Source organism: Manis javanica, chromosome 6, assembly GCF_040802235.1.
Source record: "Manis javanica isolate MJ-LG chromosome 6, MJ_LKY, whole genome shotgun sequence".
In the NCBI taxonomy this organism is placed as follows: Eukaryota; Metazoa; Chordata; class Mammalia; order Pholidota; family Manidae; genus Manis; species Manis javanica.
In genome coordinates this window covers 101,174,350-101,188,537 of record NC_133161.1, presented here as the reverse complement: position 1 = coordinate 101,188,537, position 14,188 = coordinate 101,174,350, and the positions used below count along the sequence as shown (strand labels likewise).

The following is a 14,188-nucleotide window of genomic DNA, read 5'->3' as shown; positions in this document are numbered from 1 at the left end:
TATAGTGAGGATATGAATCTCTGTCTGACATATTTTCCCAGAGTCTGTATTAAAAATTTTGGTGTTATCTTTGTGTTAAAAGTAGTTATTTTTTCATGATTCCAGGCTTTAGTAGCCTCTTTGGAAAAACTTCCCACTATCCTCACCTTATAAACCAATTCTCCTGAATTCCCAGGTAACCTAAGGTTGTAAATTGTCTATTTAAAGTTGTATTCCAGGAGCAGTTTACTTTTGTTTTATACGTGAGTGTCTTGCCAATGGGTTTCAGCCCCAGGCAAGTTCGCTATGGATTCAATGTGACCAAAGAAACTGACAGCAAAACGTTCTTTGGGGTGAAGGGATTTATTACCCGGCTTGTTCTCGGGCGGTAAGTCGAGCACTAGCATCTCTGCCTCTGCCCAGAGCAATGGGCCGAGCTCTCTATCTAGTCCAATAATGGCTTATTGCCTACAGGTGTGGAAGCAATAGCCTAGCAACAGGCCAGTTACATCAACAGGTGTTTTAAGTTCAGTGAGGATCCTGGCCATAGGAACCCCAACTTCCCCACAGTGAGATATTCTGTTTTGCTTTCAAATAGTTGTCTTAGTATCATCTATTGAAAAAACTCTATCCTGTATTCTGGGGTTTCAAATGATTTCCTCTTCTGCCCCATCACGCATATTGTATTTTGATATTACTGTACTTGTGTAATATATTTACACTGGAATATCCTTATATGGGCTAGAATAAGCTAATTGGCATGCATTTCCTTTGCCAGGTGAACTCTCTAATATTTCCTAACAATATCTTCCACCCTAGTTTTATACAAACTGCAGAGGGGCTCAGTGTTTGGGTCTCATCTGTGGGGATAAAGAAAAGCTGAGAGAGTAACATTGTAGAAAGCCTGCGTTTTGGTGCTAATCAGAGGGCAAGGGGCTAATCTAAGGAGGTGTGGGTATTTTGGCTCCCAGTATGTTAGACTAACCCGCGAGCAGAACACAGAACTTGGAGAGCAGATGCATATCCCTAAGGCTAGCTTCCTTGATTTTTATAACTTTCAGATGAACCACTGATCATGGTTCATCTGAAATAACAGAACTCACTCATGTGTAAGAGCCGGGAACTGGTGTTTCCATGTTGCCCTTGGATTCTAGATCTGTGGTGAGGAGGATTTGCAGCTTTATCTCTGCAGGTGAGAAGTCTGACCTACTTATGGCACAAACAGAGAGGTGTAATCTTTGTTCCTCTAGACGTGGCCCAGGGAAGCTGCAGGCGAAGCCAACATCCTTCTAGAAGCAGATCTGGAGATGCTAAGTGCTCTGATGTATGTCAGGTCATCTGCACTGTGGAGGATGCAGCCAAGTATCTTAGCCTGCAGAATGTTAAGATGAGGAGCTACTGGTGTCCTGTGGTAGAAAGTCCCAGAATATGAACATGTACCTCAGAGTTTGAGCAGCATCACCTCCTGATGAAGTGGCCTGCCAGGGATGTTTACCACAAAGTGTGATCTCAGGTATCTACATTAATCTCCTCCCTAGACAAGGCTAATCCTTCCCATTTGGGTAAGAATCTTCCAGCAATGACAATTTTTGTTTTGGTCTGATTTTTTTAAAACAAAATTGTACCTGAAAATAATTAGGCTGCATTCTCAGGTCCAGGTGAAGTCATTCCTTTTCCTTGAAGTGGGTCAGCTCCCCACGATGGATGGATGGATACCTTCCTGTTTGTCTTTGCACAAAGGCAGCTCACAGGGAGGGTCTGAACAGTCAGCATCCAGGTCTGTGGAGCTGTCAGTTGAAGCAGCACATGACCCCAGACAAAAGCAGCTCATTTTGCCCTTCAATGGAATAAGCAGGGTTGAACTACTCCCAAAAGATTTACATATTTGCCTGGAGTTCGGTGGGATCACTAGCTCATTCTGCATCCTTTGGGAAGAGGAGAAGGCAGGAAGAAACCTGAGAAACACAGGGGGTTTTGTGGGGGGGGGGTGTCCTGTTTCTGTTTATTTTATTTTTGAATAACTCAGTGAATATCATCCAGTATATGGAGAAATAGCGTTGGGAGGTATGATTAGCTAAATTCAGAAAGCCTGGGTTCTAGTTCTAACTCTGCTAATTATTAGTTGTACAGTCTTAGATAAATACTTCACTTCTCTGAGCTTTAGTCTGCCTATTCATAAATAGGTGTTTGGAAAATACCTGATGGGGGTTGCAGGAAGAAGTGAGCTAAGTTTTATGAAAGCATTTTGTAAACTCTAACCGGATCAACAGATATGTATACACACATACAAATAAACTTTATGTATATACAAATATAACTGCATTTCGGAGGCCAGAGGGATCCTGCACAGCCCACACATGACTTGAATGGCTCTGGAGAGAGTGCCCTGTTTGATTGAGGCCCAGACAAGCCAGACACTGACCCTGACATGGACATGAGTGGTCACTCCTGCCCCCTGACCCTCATGGAGTCTGGGGAATGCTCTCTCTCCAAAGGAGAGATATTGGGGCCAGGCAAAGGGGGGTTTGTCCTTTATCACAGATGTTGTCCCGTGTGATGTTGTGTCCTATGTGAAAAGAGCAAATGCCACTTTCTCTTTCAGTCACTCAGTTTTCTCATTAACAGTATATGGGCTTTTGTCTGGATAATCTGTGATCTATGTTCTATGCTTGTAATCCCTGCATTCACTTGGGCAAGACATGTGTCCTTTAGGTAGACCTGGCTTTTCAACTCTAAAGAGGAATCTTCTGAAATAAAGCCCCTGCTGCTAATGGCTTCCAGGAAACCTTGTCTGCCATTGTGGAATGTTGGCAAGTGACTGGGGCTGGGGTCCAGGACTGTGGATAAAGTGAAGGTCCCTATGGCCAGGATTCTCACCTGGCCCTGGTTGGCTAGCTCACTAGACACATGTGGGCAATACATCATTATTGACTCTATGTAAAGAGCCCCACCCAGTTCTCTGGGCAGCACGGTGTCATGGCTGTAAGACTGCAGGAGAGCAGAGCAGAGGCTGGAGTGGTGGCAGCGCTGAGGACAGAGACTGGGATGGCTGCGCGGGTAGAGAGGTGCCGAGGCAGAGACCGACTGCTGCATGCAGACTCACTCTGAGTGGATGGGATTCTAGTGATGGACCTGCCACCATGGAAATAAAGTTCAGTAGAACCCTTTTACCCCAATAATGTTCTACTGTTGTTTCTTTGGTCACATTGAATCTATAGTGAACTAGTCTGGGGCTGAAACCCATTGGCAAGACAAGAACGCTCAACCTCAGGCAGAAAAGAGCACCAGGCCTTGTCCAACTATTATAAACACACTTGGAACATACCCAGGCCTTTTATTTCCATTGCACCCTGTGTGGTGCCTCCTCAGGGAGCACGTTTACAAGTGTCACTCAGCAGGCAGCCCTTTTCAGTAGCCTGCTGTTTCCTTTTCCTTCTGATTGAAGGGATTGTAGGGTTTTACAGTTGTGACCATTTGGGACAGCGGTGCTTGGTGATGGAAGAGGTCAACTCCCATTTCTTTCCTTAAGACCCTATAACAGGGTGGGAGAAGAAAAGTAAAAAAAAAGGCACTTTACACAGTAAACATAAAAGCATGTAGTCTCATCTATTCTTCAACTAATGACAAAGGCGTATGAGAGAGGTTAGAGTAGAACATAATAGACCAGGAACAATTAATCCTTGTACATATTGTTTCATTTACTTCATGTATTTGCATTTAGTTTCACTATTGCACCATATGTACTATATTGCAATGTTTCATGATTGAAAATCTGCCCTGTGCCTAGAGTTACAACAGGTGCTAAGAATACAGAAAATGCAGCCGAAAGGATGTACCCACTGGTCACCATACAAAGGCTTTGTGGGTGTGAGAGAGCACAGGGGTAGAGTACTAACATCACGGGTACCTTAGTTTGGTTATTCATTCAGCAGGAACAAGGCTCTACCAAATGTGTCATGAGAATTAAAGAAAACAACTGTGAGAATGTAGAAGAGTGTATGTATGATGCTCTCCCAGCCCTGTTTATGCCCAGGGGGCCATTCCAGCGTGGACACGCATACTGTACCAGCTCTCTTGACAAGCAGCACAGCGTTTAGCACTTTTGCTGTGAATTTGCTGCTGAGTCACACATGCACACAATGGGATGTTTGTGGCAGAAGTGACAGTGCACAGCAACTGGATCTAAAGTGGTTGGTTTTTATGTTATTATTATCATGAAGTCATAACTTTTTTTGTGAGGTTATGGGAAATGGCAGCTGAAGGTAAACTCAGGCTTCTGTTAAGGCTGCACCCTGGAGTGAGGGAACGCACAGGGAATGTGGACCGTGATGGCAACAGGCTGGAGGGAAGTGCCTGTGCATGCATGTCTTGCTCTCGAAATCGGGGTTCACCCCCTGCCCATCACTTCAAATCTCTCCCAACAATCTCTTACTTGCTATCCTGCATCTCATCTCAGTATCAACCTAAGGTCCTGTTGGGTGTCCTGTACACCTCCCTCAAATTGTGTTATGGGAGGAGCACAGGGCCCTCAATCCTTGGCACTGAGACCAAAGCCTGAAGTACTGAACCCCAAGCCGCCACCACAGCCCATCAGCTGCAGGCACCACTGCGAATGTGCTCTGCAGGAGGACATTTCAGCAGCCCCTGGCCTCCCGGCTCTCTGAGCTCTGGCCCCAAGGGCATTTCACTGACAGACTGCAAGGGGCGGAGGACAAGGAAGGTGTGGAGACAGCGAGAGAGGAGTTCGCTCTTAGAGTTCAGAAGTGAGTGGCAGAGGAGAGAGGCAAGATGGCAGCTTGCAGGGACTCCTGGGATTTCCACAGCAGGAAATTTTCAGGTCCTATCTAAGCAAGCAGGGAGGAAGCTTCGTGAAGAGGACCAAGAGCTTGGCAGAAAGGATGAACACTCTAGAAAAGTGAGCAAGAGCTTGTCTCTCCAAGAGGAAAGGTGGTGGAGGAAACAGCTCCGATGCAGGGGGAGGGAGGGAAGGGAGGGGAGAGGGAGAGCCGGGGAAGGGCCAGTGGAGTGGCCAGGCACTGGGTAGGTGGTTGGAGAGGGACCGGGGAGGGAGATGAGCTGCAGGGCAGTGTGACTATGGCCGTGGTGGACAATGAGGCTAATAAAAGGGGTGCAGTATGCAGGGGCAGCAAGAGGGGGCAGCAGGAATGCACAGGGAGCCCGTGCACAGACTGCTTCTTAGAAACAACAGGAAAAGTTGCATCAGATCAGGCAGATATGATCAGGAGGAAGTCAGCTCATGAAGTTCTCATAATACTCATCAGGGAGAGGCCAAGACTCCCACTTTCACTGGAAATTTTTAGCAAAAGACATTAAATGTAGTGTCACAAATATGAGAGGTGCTGCTTCCTGGTGGAGAATCTCAAAGGCCTGATTTTCTCTGCTCACAAGGTCCAGGATCAATACAGACCATTGGCCTTTCTGCTACAGGGCCTGTCCTTATGTCCCGAGAGCACTTTGTAGAATTTACAGGCCCTCTGGGGTGCCCGCAGGGAGGGGGATGTGGCAGCTGAACCAACGCAAGTCCACCGCTTAGCTGGTGACACATGGTGGCCGCCACTCGGTGTTTCCAGAGCCTATGTGGCCCCCAAGAACAGGAATTCCAGAGAAACCATCTCAGAGGGTTCCCAGGCCCCACCTGACAGCAGGTGAGAGCTGTGTGTGCAGTGGGGTGGTGGGGGTGAGCCTGTGCAGGCATCCACAATGGGCTTGAATCTGAACATGAGCGTGGCCAAAATATCCAAGTTCCTTCCTCAAACAGTAACAGTAGCAGTAATGACGCAGTGACACGGGTAACCGTGGCAGTAATGAAGTACCAGTGGAGGAGTTTTCCACTTAGAAACCCAGATTTCTCTGAACAGGATGAGGAACAAAGAGTAGCTAGATTACAGGGCTAAGGTGATGACCTAGGCTACCAGGATGTCAGGGATGAGGTCTGAGATATTTGGGGGGATGAGCTGGACTGTGAACACACAAGGCAAGGGATCAAAAACATTCGCCTTGGTGCTGAGCAGACATTTTTTTTTTTAATATGTCGATAACATTTATTTTAATTTTTATTTATTTAATTTTTTAAAATTAAGGTATCATTGATATACAACCTTCACATGAGCAACATTGTGGTTTCAACATTCAGCCATATTATCAAGTCCCCACACACACCCCATTGCAGTCACTGTCCATCAGCGTAGTCAGATGCTACAGAGTCACTGCTCATCTTCTCCGGGCTGCACTGCCTTCCCTGTGACCTGCCTATATTGTGTGTGCTGATTATAGTGCCCCTTAATCCTCTTCTCCTTCCCTCCCCAACCCCTTCCCTTTGGTGACCGCTAGTCCCTACTTGGAGTCCATGAGTCCAAGCAGATATCTTTGAATAGGGGCCCTCCTCCATCAGTAACTGCCTGGATTCTGAGTATCCCAGCTTTTTCTGGACGGTAAGTCTATAGGACACATGTAGGGTGTACTGAGTTTGGACATTGTTTCTTTAGGTCTTTCAATGAAATAAAATATGTTGTCTAAATTTCCACCAGTCCTTCCTTTGCAAATCGACTTGTGACTTTTGAAAATATGTCTTGAGAGAAAACAAATTCAATGCAAACTATGAGCCTAGAAAGCCAATGACCTCATTTTTCATCAGATGGCCTGGACAATCATCAAGCTCAGACTTTAGGTCAGTTGACAAAGCCTTGCACAGCAGGGCCCACACCCTCCTTCAGTCACTGCTTTAGAACTAGGTCACCGCCCATGGGATGAGGTTGGCTGCTCTCCGCTGGTGTGCGGAGACAAGTGGTGCTGGGGAGCTGCCCCCCGAGAGTCTGTGATCACATGCTGAGGGGCTTGTCTCTGGGGGTTCCCCGGAGGGAGGAAATCTCTGTCCCCACACAGCCACCACTTCCTCTGAGAAGGCTGCTTTAGTGCCCCACACAGACCCCTAGTGCTTGTGTATGCCTCAGTTTCCTCATCTGTCAAGCGGAAGAGAAAGAGTGCCTTCCCCACAGGGTTGCCAGGTTGATGAAATGAGGTAAGAGTGCACTTGGCCAGTACATGTGGCTCTTATTGGGAGGGCCCTTGTCATCTCTGCTATAGATGCTTATTTCTTGCTCTTTGCTCTGAGCTTCTTACAAACTACATCTAATTCTTGTGAGTTTCTGGAGCACCATAAACATTTGTTGACCTGTTGGAGGAACACAGGAATAGGCCAACAAACAGACATGTGAATGAGAGTGAATGCACAGCTGTACGAACTGCAGACCGCTGCTCAGGAGTTCCTCATGGTTGCTGCCTTTGGACACATTTAACAAGAGGCAGGACCCCTCTTGAAGGTCACCTCCTCAGAAAGCCCACCCTGACTGCCAAACTACATCCCTGCCCTGCCCAGGCATTTTCCACTGCATCACCCTGCATTTTCTCGTTCATGGCACATATCACTCTGTAAACTCATTTATTTCTTCAGTTTCTTGGGCACATCTTTGCTGTTTTTCACACCAGAGCACAAGTCCCAGAGAGACATGATCTTTTCTGCTCAATTCTGCATACTAAGAGCATTGAACAGTCCTGCAGTGCTGGCCTGGAATGGATGCTTAATAAATGTTCAATAAATGAATGGATTCTCTACCAAAATGAGAAGAACTGCTCCCCACACCTCTAGACATATACTGACCTATGAGGAGAGTTTATTCATTTGCGTGGGGCCAGCGTCTGGACCCGGTTAAGACTGTATCTGCATCTTTAAAACTGTGTCATCTTATATGCAAGGCCAGGACTTCCATCAAATGCTTTCATATTTGAGTTATAATGAGCAATAATGTGCCGCTCCTCACTAGCAGCTTGAAATAATGGAGTCTGCAATAACCTTCTATCTAATGTGTCCTGTTTTCAATTTGCTAAACGGCATTAAAAAATACATGTGACTTTCAACAGAATGTTGTCTTTTATGAAAAATAAGGTGGTTATTCACAAGAAGTAAATGTGTCTGTCATGTGGCATGTTCCATGCCTCCAAGCCTGTTCTGATGGCAGTGCAGAGGACTATACCTGTGCAAAGCTATGAGCCTAAGGGGCGGAGACGCTGTTCCCCTAATATGCTTTAAGTATCTTAATACCCTCCTTTCAGCAACAGCAGTGGGAAAATGAACTCTTCTGTCTTTTTGGGCTTGACATAGCATTTTTTAAACAATATAAATTTACTCTTAGTATTTAATTGCTCTTTAATGAGAAAACCATAATTAGTCCCACTCCCTAACCCCCGCCTTCACCTGCCCACCAGCGTATCTGGGCACATTGAGTAATAAGTCTCATACTTACTGGTGCACTTCTGAGTCTGGTGATGGCCTTGTTGATGGAATATCAGAATTTGCTGGATGGGTGGCTGTGAAATGAACCTTACCAGTGTATCCTGGAATATTTGAAGATCTGAAGGAAAGAGTTAAAAGAAGGGGAAGAGAGGAAATGAAAGTAGTGATTTGTGAAATCTTCATGGTCCTGCAGCACCCAAATATGAAAATATAAAGGACGACGCAGTCTGATGGTTTTGTCCTGTGCAAGGTCTGGAAACTGGGCTGCCAAACAGAAGAAGGTGCGGTAAGGGGGCCCATAGATGCCGAGATGTGTAGATAATGGCTCGACTCCAGGACTGAAGAAACTTATTTCAAGTCCATATTTGCCTATTTATTTGCATGTATTCTACATACGTAATTCACTGCTGAGCTGTTTCCTAATGAAAGTGGACATGCATTTTTTATAGAACAGCAGACCTGTGTCCCATTCATGCCTGTAATTCTGACCCCAATATTAGTGTGCACACAACTGTGTTTTTTAAATAATATTTTATTCTTGCCATCATTAAGGTTTACTGTATTACTAATTTCATGTAATTTCCTAACTTGCATAAATTTACACAAGCATTGGTTTGTTTAGTTCAGTTCCACCTACTCTTCTGCTTCCCCTGCTCTCTTCCCTGTGAGGGAGGGGACAGCCCCAGGAGGTGTGGGAGGGTTTTTGAGTGTGGAAATCAAATCTCACTCTGTATGCAAGCGAACATTCAAAAGAAATACTTTAATAGATGTTGAGAAGAGCGGGAAGAGCAACTACTCTTTTTGCCACTTTCATAGCAAACGGAGTGCTTTGCGTGGCTGCTTCCTGAGGGAAAGGTGAGGGCCTCGTGGGCTCTGTCCTGGGTGCTGCTTCAGATGTGGCCTTGGCCACTAGGAAGAACATAGGATCTAAACTGCATTTCAAGGAGCAAGAAGACACTGTGTGCACAGGGCGAGGCTCCCTCAAATGGCACATCATCTTTGTGGAATGCAGCTCTTGGTGTCCTTCCTGTGCTATGGCCTTAGCCTATGAGGCCTGCTTTGCAGGGAGTGTGGAAAGGGCTAGATATCTGTTTGCCACTTACACTCACTCAGCATTTGGCCCTTCCCAGCTGGGGCCCTTCTGAGAGCACGACATCTCCTTGGCCCTGTTCCTTATTCTAGACTGATGCTCTGACCAAATGCAAGGTAGCATCAGTAACCAAAGCTCTGTCAAAGGAGAAGGAATGGTTTTGCTGTGGAGCTCTTGGTTATATCTGTGCCCTTTCCACATCTCCAATAAGCTGAAGAAAACCTCCAGAACCATTTACCTTGGGACCAATTTTCAAAATCTGGAGCTTCAGGGTGCTTGCTCTTTACAAATGTCAGGGGACAGAGCAGATGGGGCGCTGGGGGACAGTGAAATGGAGTGCACTCGAGGGTTAGGACTTGAATTCAGACCCCTTGATCCCACTCATCAGCTCGGATCTGGGTGGAGGTCGTAACCTCTCGGAGCCTTACCACCTCAGCTCCAAAAGGGAGGTGATTATTCCATCCTCAAGGACATGGGCGAGAGCCTACATGTGAATGAAAAAAAGGTAGCAGTTCGTATTAAAGCCCCTTGGTGTCCTTCCATGCAGGGATTAAGTGCTGGCCTCAGATGGTGAGGAAAGATGATGTCTCAGGCAGGAACTGCGCTAATAAACTTCCTCCACTGCCTCTTCCAAGCTTACGGCTCTCTGACTCCACAGGGGTAACACTCACTGGCCATAATGTCAAGGGACACCTGATGCTAATAAAGCGGAGGGAAGTTCCATCCAAGACAGTAGCACAAAACACAGTGCAAGTTACTGGATCTTGTGGGACTAGGAAAAAAAGGTGGCTAGAGAGCAGGGGATGCCCTCTGCACCAGGAGCCAGGCCTGGATCCTGACTCAACCCTTCAACCAACAGGGAGATTTTATTCAAATGAGGAAAGCCCTCTGGGGCTCAGCTCAGCCAACTGCAGCCAGGAGAGAACACCCCCAACCTCTTAGGGGCACTCAGAGGTTAAAGGGACTCAGTGAATGGGCTAGCAGCAGGCAAATTTTAGCACCTAGTAGGTGCTCAACTAATTTTAGTTGAAATATAAGACTTAAAAAATAAGACATTTACCAAATAGGAGCTTGATAGGTGGAGAATACAGAGTATATACAGTACAGGCAGCTGTAAAGATGTTAAAACAGTGGTTTCCAAGTGTTTTGCACACTGAAAACTCAAGGGGATTTTCTAAGGGTAGCCATGTCTGACCCCCTCTCCCGGACACCCTGATGTCATTGGTAAGGGATGTGACATGGGATCTGGGGTTTTCAGAAGCTCTCCAGGTAATTCTAGTGTGCAATGAAGTTCAGAAGTCTCTGTTTCTGAGTTACGGGTTCACACTTGTTGGTGGGGCTAGTGAACCGGAGCTGCCAAATTCTAGGCAGTGCCCTTTAGGATTTCTGGGAATTTTCTTTAAGTGTAGATGTATGTCAGAGAAGTGACAAAACTTGGGGCAAAATTATTCATGTGTATGTTCCTCCCCCAAACAGTCATTAAAGCTTCCATGCATGTTACAGAGGAAATCCCCTTCCTCTGTGTGAGAAGTTTTTTCCACCGCCCCTAAAACACCTGCAGAATTAAAAATGCTCTGAAGTTGTAGCCTTCCATTAGAGCAGCGAAGAAGTCCAAGATGGAAGCAAGCACCTTGTCAATCCTGAGAAGGGTTTGATAGGCAGCATCACACAGCTGTATGTGCCTTGTGGAGTACAGGTTATGGATGCTAAATGGTATTCTATATTACATTATAATGATATTATATCACATCATATCTAATAATAACAAAGCATGAACTACTAGACTGAATTAAAGATAAGCTGCTTAGGCTTGAGAAATGAATTCAATTGCATAATAAACTGCCAAATATTTGAAAACGAAAGTCCTTACCCACACTGCTTCTAAATCTATTCCATTTAACCCTTCTGCAGGGACATCCCGAGGGGATTTTTTCCAACTTAAATGCAACATGATGACCTTATATCAGAAGATATAGTCTCTGGGGGATACCCTGCTGCTCATGGGTGACTTTCTTTTGCAGATGGAGGGAGCAAAGGTCTCAAAGGTCCTGAAATGTACAGACTTGCAAATGGGTTTTCAGGTCAGTGTATGTTCACCACCACCACCACCCCCTGACCCCATTTAGGGAAAGCAGAGAGAAGCAGCAACCCATTTAAAGACAAGAAGTATCTCCATTTTTGTCTTTGCTCCAGAGCTTTTAGTCCTTTGCACCCCAATTCTCAAAATAAGCTTGGATTTTATTCACTAATGGGTAAATTTGAATAAATTATTCCCTAAGTTTACAACTAATTGGTTTTGCTCAATGAAGCATAATAAAATAGGTATTAAATAACTCCAGAATATAAGGAAGTTTAGTAAATCACTTAGTAAAAGGGAGCACAGATGGGGTATAATTAAAAGCTCAATAGAAAATAAAGAAAACATGGGAAAACCATGTTATATGCAGAATATAGATGGTATCTATATGGCTCAGAATGTCAGCACACACTCAGCTTCTTGCTTTGACTGCAGACAGGCCTCACACTCACCGAGTGTGACTGTATCCCAGGCGCCCTTTCAAATGCTTACATGAGCTGACTTATTTCATTCTCACAAGACCCTGTGTCATAGGTCCTAGAATCAAGCCATTCTATAGATGCAGGAACCAAGTTTTCAGAGAAAGTCCAAGCAACATGCTCAGAGCCAGCCAAGCTGCAGGTGGCAGAACTGACTCCGACCCAGGAGGCCTGGATGGGGAAGGCCCCAGTGCCTTCCAGCCTTGCCAGGAGAGCTTCTAGGCCCAAGTTCAGGGTTTATTCAGGGTGTGCATGTCAGTGCAAGCTCAAGTCAACTTCACTTTCTTTCCCTGAGAACCCCTCTGTGTCAGGTACAGATCTCCGCAGAACCCATGCACGCTTGGCTTCTGGCAGCTGTCATGTTAGTGAGTACATGATTAAAATGCACGTGTAGGGGTTGAAGGAATCTCAGTGGGGCAAAGACCACTGATGCGAAGTGAGTGGGGCTGGGTGAGAGGGAAGCAGAGGAGGCAGGAGGCAGAGTGAGCCCGGGGCTGCCCCGCCAGCATGTGACCTGAGGTGCAGACCTGAAGCTGTCTGGGCTATACTCTGCCAAGGATCACAGGGACTTGCTTCCCTCACAGCAGTGGGGTTTTGTCACCTGGGTAAAGTGCTGGCTTTGTGCAGGCGTGGGGGAGAAGGTGGCGGGCTGGGAAGGTGGGAAGGCGGGAGGGTACTCGTAGCAGGGGTCAAGGCTGGGCCTTGGGGAGGGGGAGGGAAGGGGGCCTGCAGGGAACTCTCCAGGGGGCTCAGCTGGAGGGAAAAAGAAGCCAGGGCTGTATGAGCCTTGGCTCATTTGCTATTACTGTTTGGTGAGAAAAACAAATCAGACCAGAGTCATTTTGGCCATTGGACTGTGTTCCTCTCACTGTTGTTAAGACATTGTGGCCCCAAGATTAGTTCAGGAAATACAGTATTATTATTATCATCATCTAGTCAATATATTTATTCTTTCTGTGTTCTCAGAAACTTCCACTCTTCCTTTTGGAAGGGGACATGGGAATGACCCACGGCTCCCTATTAGAGCTGAGCTGCAGCCCTGGAAGACTTCCTGGACAGAGGCAAAGCCGTGTCCCTGCAGGTTAAAGGCCGGGTGTCCTTTGGGGACTAGGCTTTTTTCTTAGACGTTCATGAACTGAGTGATCTGGGGCTCTTTACACTGTACTGTAACCTCAGCCTCTTCATCTGTAAAATGGGGGTAGAACCTGTTTCTGTAGCTCTGGCCTCATCACCCTATTTTGAAAATCAAATGCGCATGGATGTGAAAGTTCTCTGAAAAGGCAGAAGTGTCTCTGATGTAAGGAACTACTATTCATAGCCTCATTCTTTAACCTGGGCTGTGGTAAGATATTTTTTTAAAGGTGCAACACACCACAGTGCCTAACAGGAAGGCCCCTCTGCTGTCTCAGACCTTGACCAGCGCCTGCCTGGGACCATCTTGAATACTTGTTATTGGCAAATGCTCCAACCAGAGATGACCGAGGTAAAGGTGCCACTGATAGGAACTGTGTGAAGTCCTAACATAAAAGACTGTAACCCAGTGGAGGTGCCTGGCTGCTTGGGAAAATGGGCCTTGTTGTCTGTAAAGCACCGGGCACAGGCCTGGAAGGCACAGGCTTGAGGCTGGCTTCCTCCCCATCTGTTGTGTCATCCGGGCATGAGTCTCTCTTTGAGCCTCAGTTTCCTCACTGGTACAACAAGCGGTTGGACCAGGTGAGACACACATAGGTCAGATCCCAAGTAGTTCAACAGTTAGGCCATCGCAAAGGAGAGGGCAATGCCGGCAGCCACCTCCATCTTCTCAGCACAGGGCAGGATCCCATGCTTTGGGGTCCTGGCTTTGCACAGATCTGCTGTTACACATCATTCCATAGGTAGGTCTAAAATGATTTAGTAAACTTCTCTTCCACCTTGTTCATTAAATTCTTGCAAAGAATATGGCTCTTGTACTCAAGAGAAGGATAAAAAAATCAGATTTGGAAAAAAAGGGGGAATCCTTATTTGACACTTTTGTTTGACACAGATTGTAAGTGAGGAATGACCTTGCATCACTTTAAAAAAATTCCTAAACAGCACCTGTCCCAGTAAACTGACCACATTTGTTGAAGAGACAAAAAAAGCTGTTTATCCTGAGCTTCAAGAATTCCTGTTGAACCCAGTGGATATTATGAAGTCTTCTTAGTTCCTAAACTAGTCTCCAGTTAGAAGTTAGACACTGCAGTGGAAAGAGCATTATTATTTTGAGTTTCTTA

At 46.1% G+C, this 14,188-nt stretch overlaps 1 protein-coding gene across 1 annotated transcript in view; it reads right to left on the bottom strand.

Annotated features, from left to right (window-relative positions):
* Window positions 1-3,298: 3,298 nt before the first annotated feature.
* Window positions 3,299-14,188, bottom strand: part of SPMIP7 (sperm microtubule inner protein 7) — a 54,822-nt gene continuing 43,932 nt past the window's right edge. The window contains exons 8-9 of the mRNA XM_017680444.3: window positions 8,301-8,408; window positions 3,299-3,511 (exon numbers count right to left, since the gene is read on the bottom strand). Coding sequence (XP_017535933.3) covers window positions 3,388-3,511; window positions 8,301-8,408 — 232 coding nt within the window. The 3' untranslated portion in view covers window positions 3,299-3,387. The remainder of the gene's footprint in view (window positions 3,512-8,300; window positions 8,409-14,188) is intronic.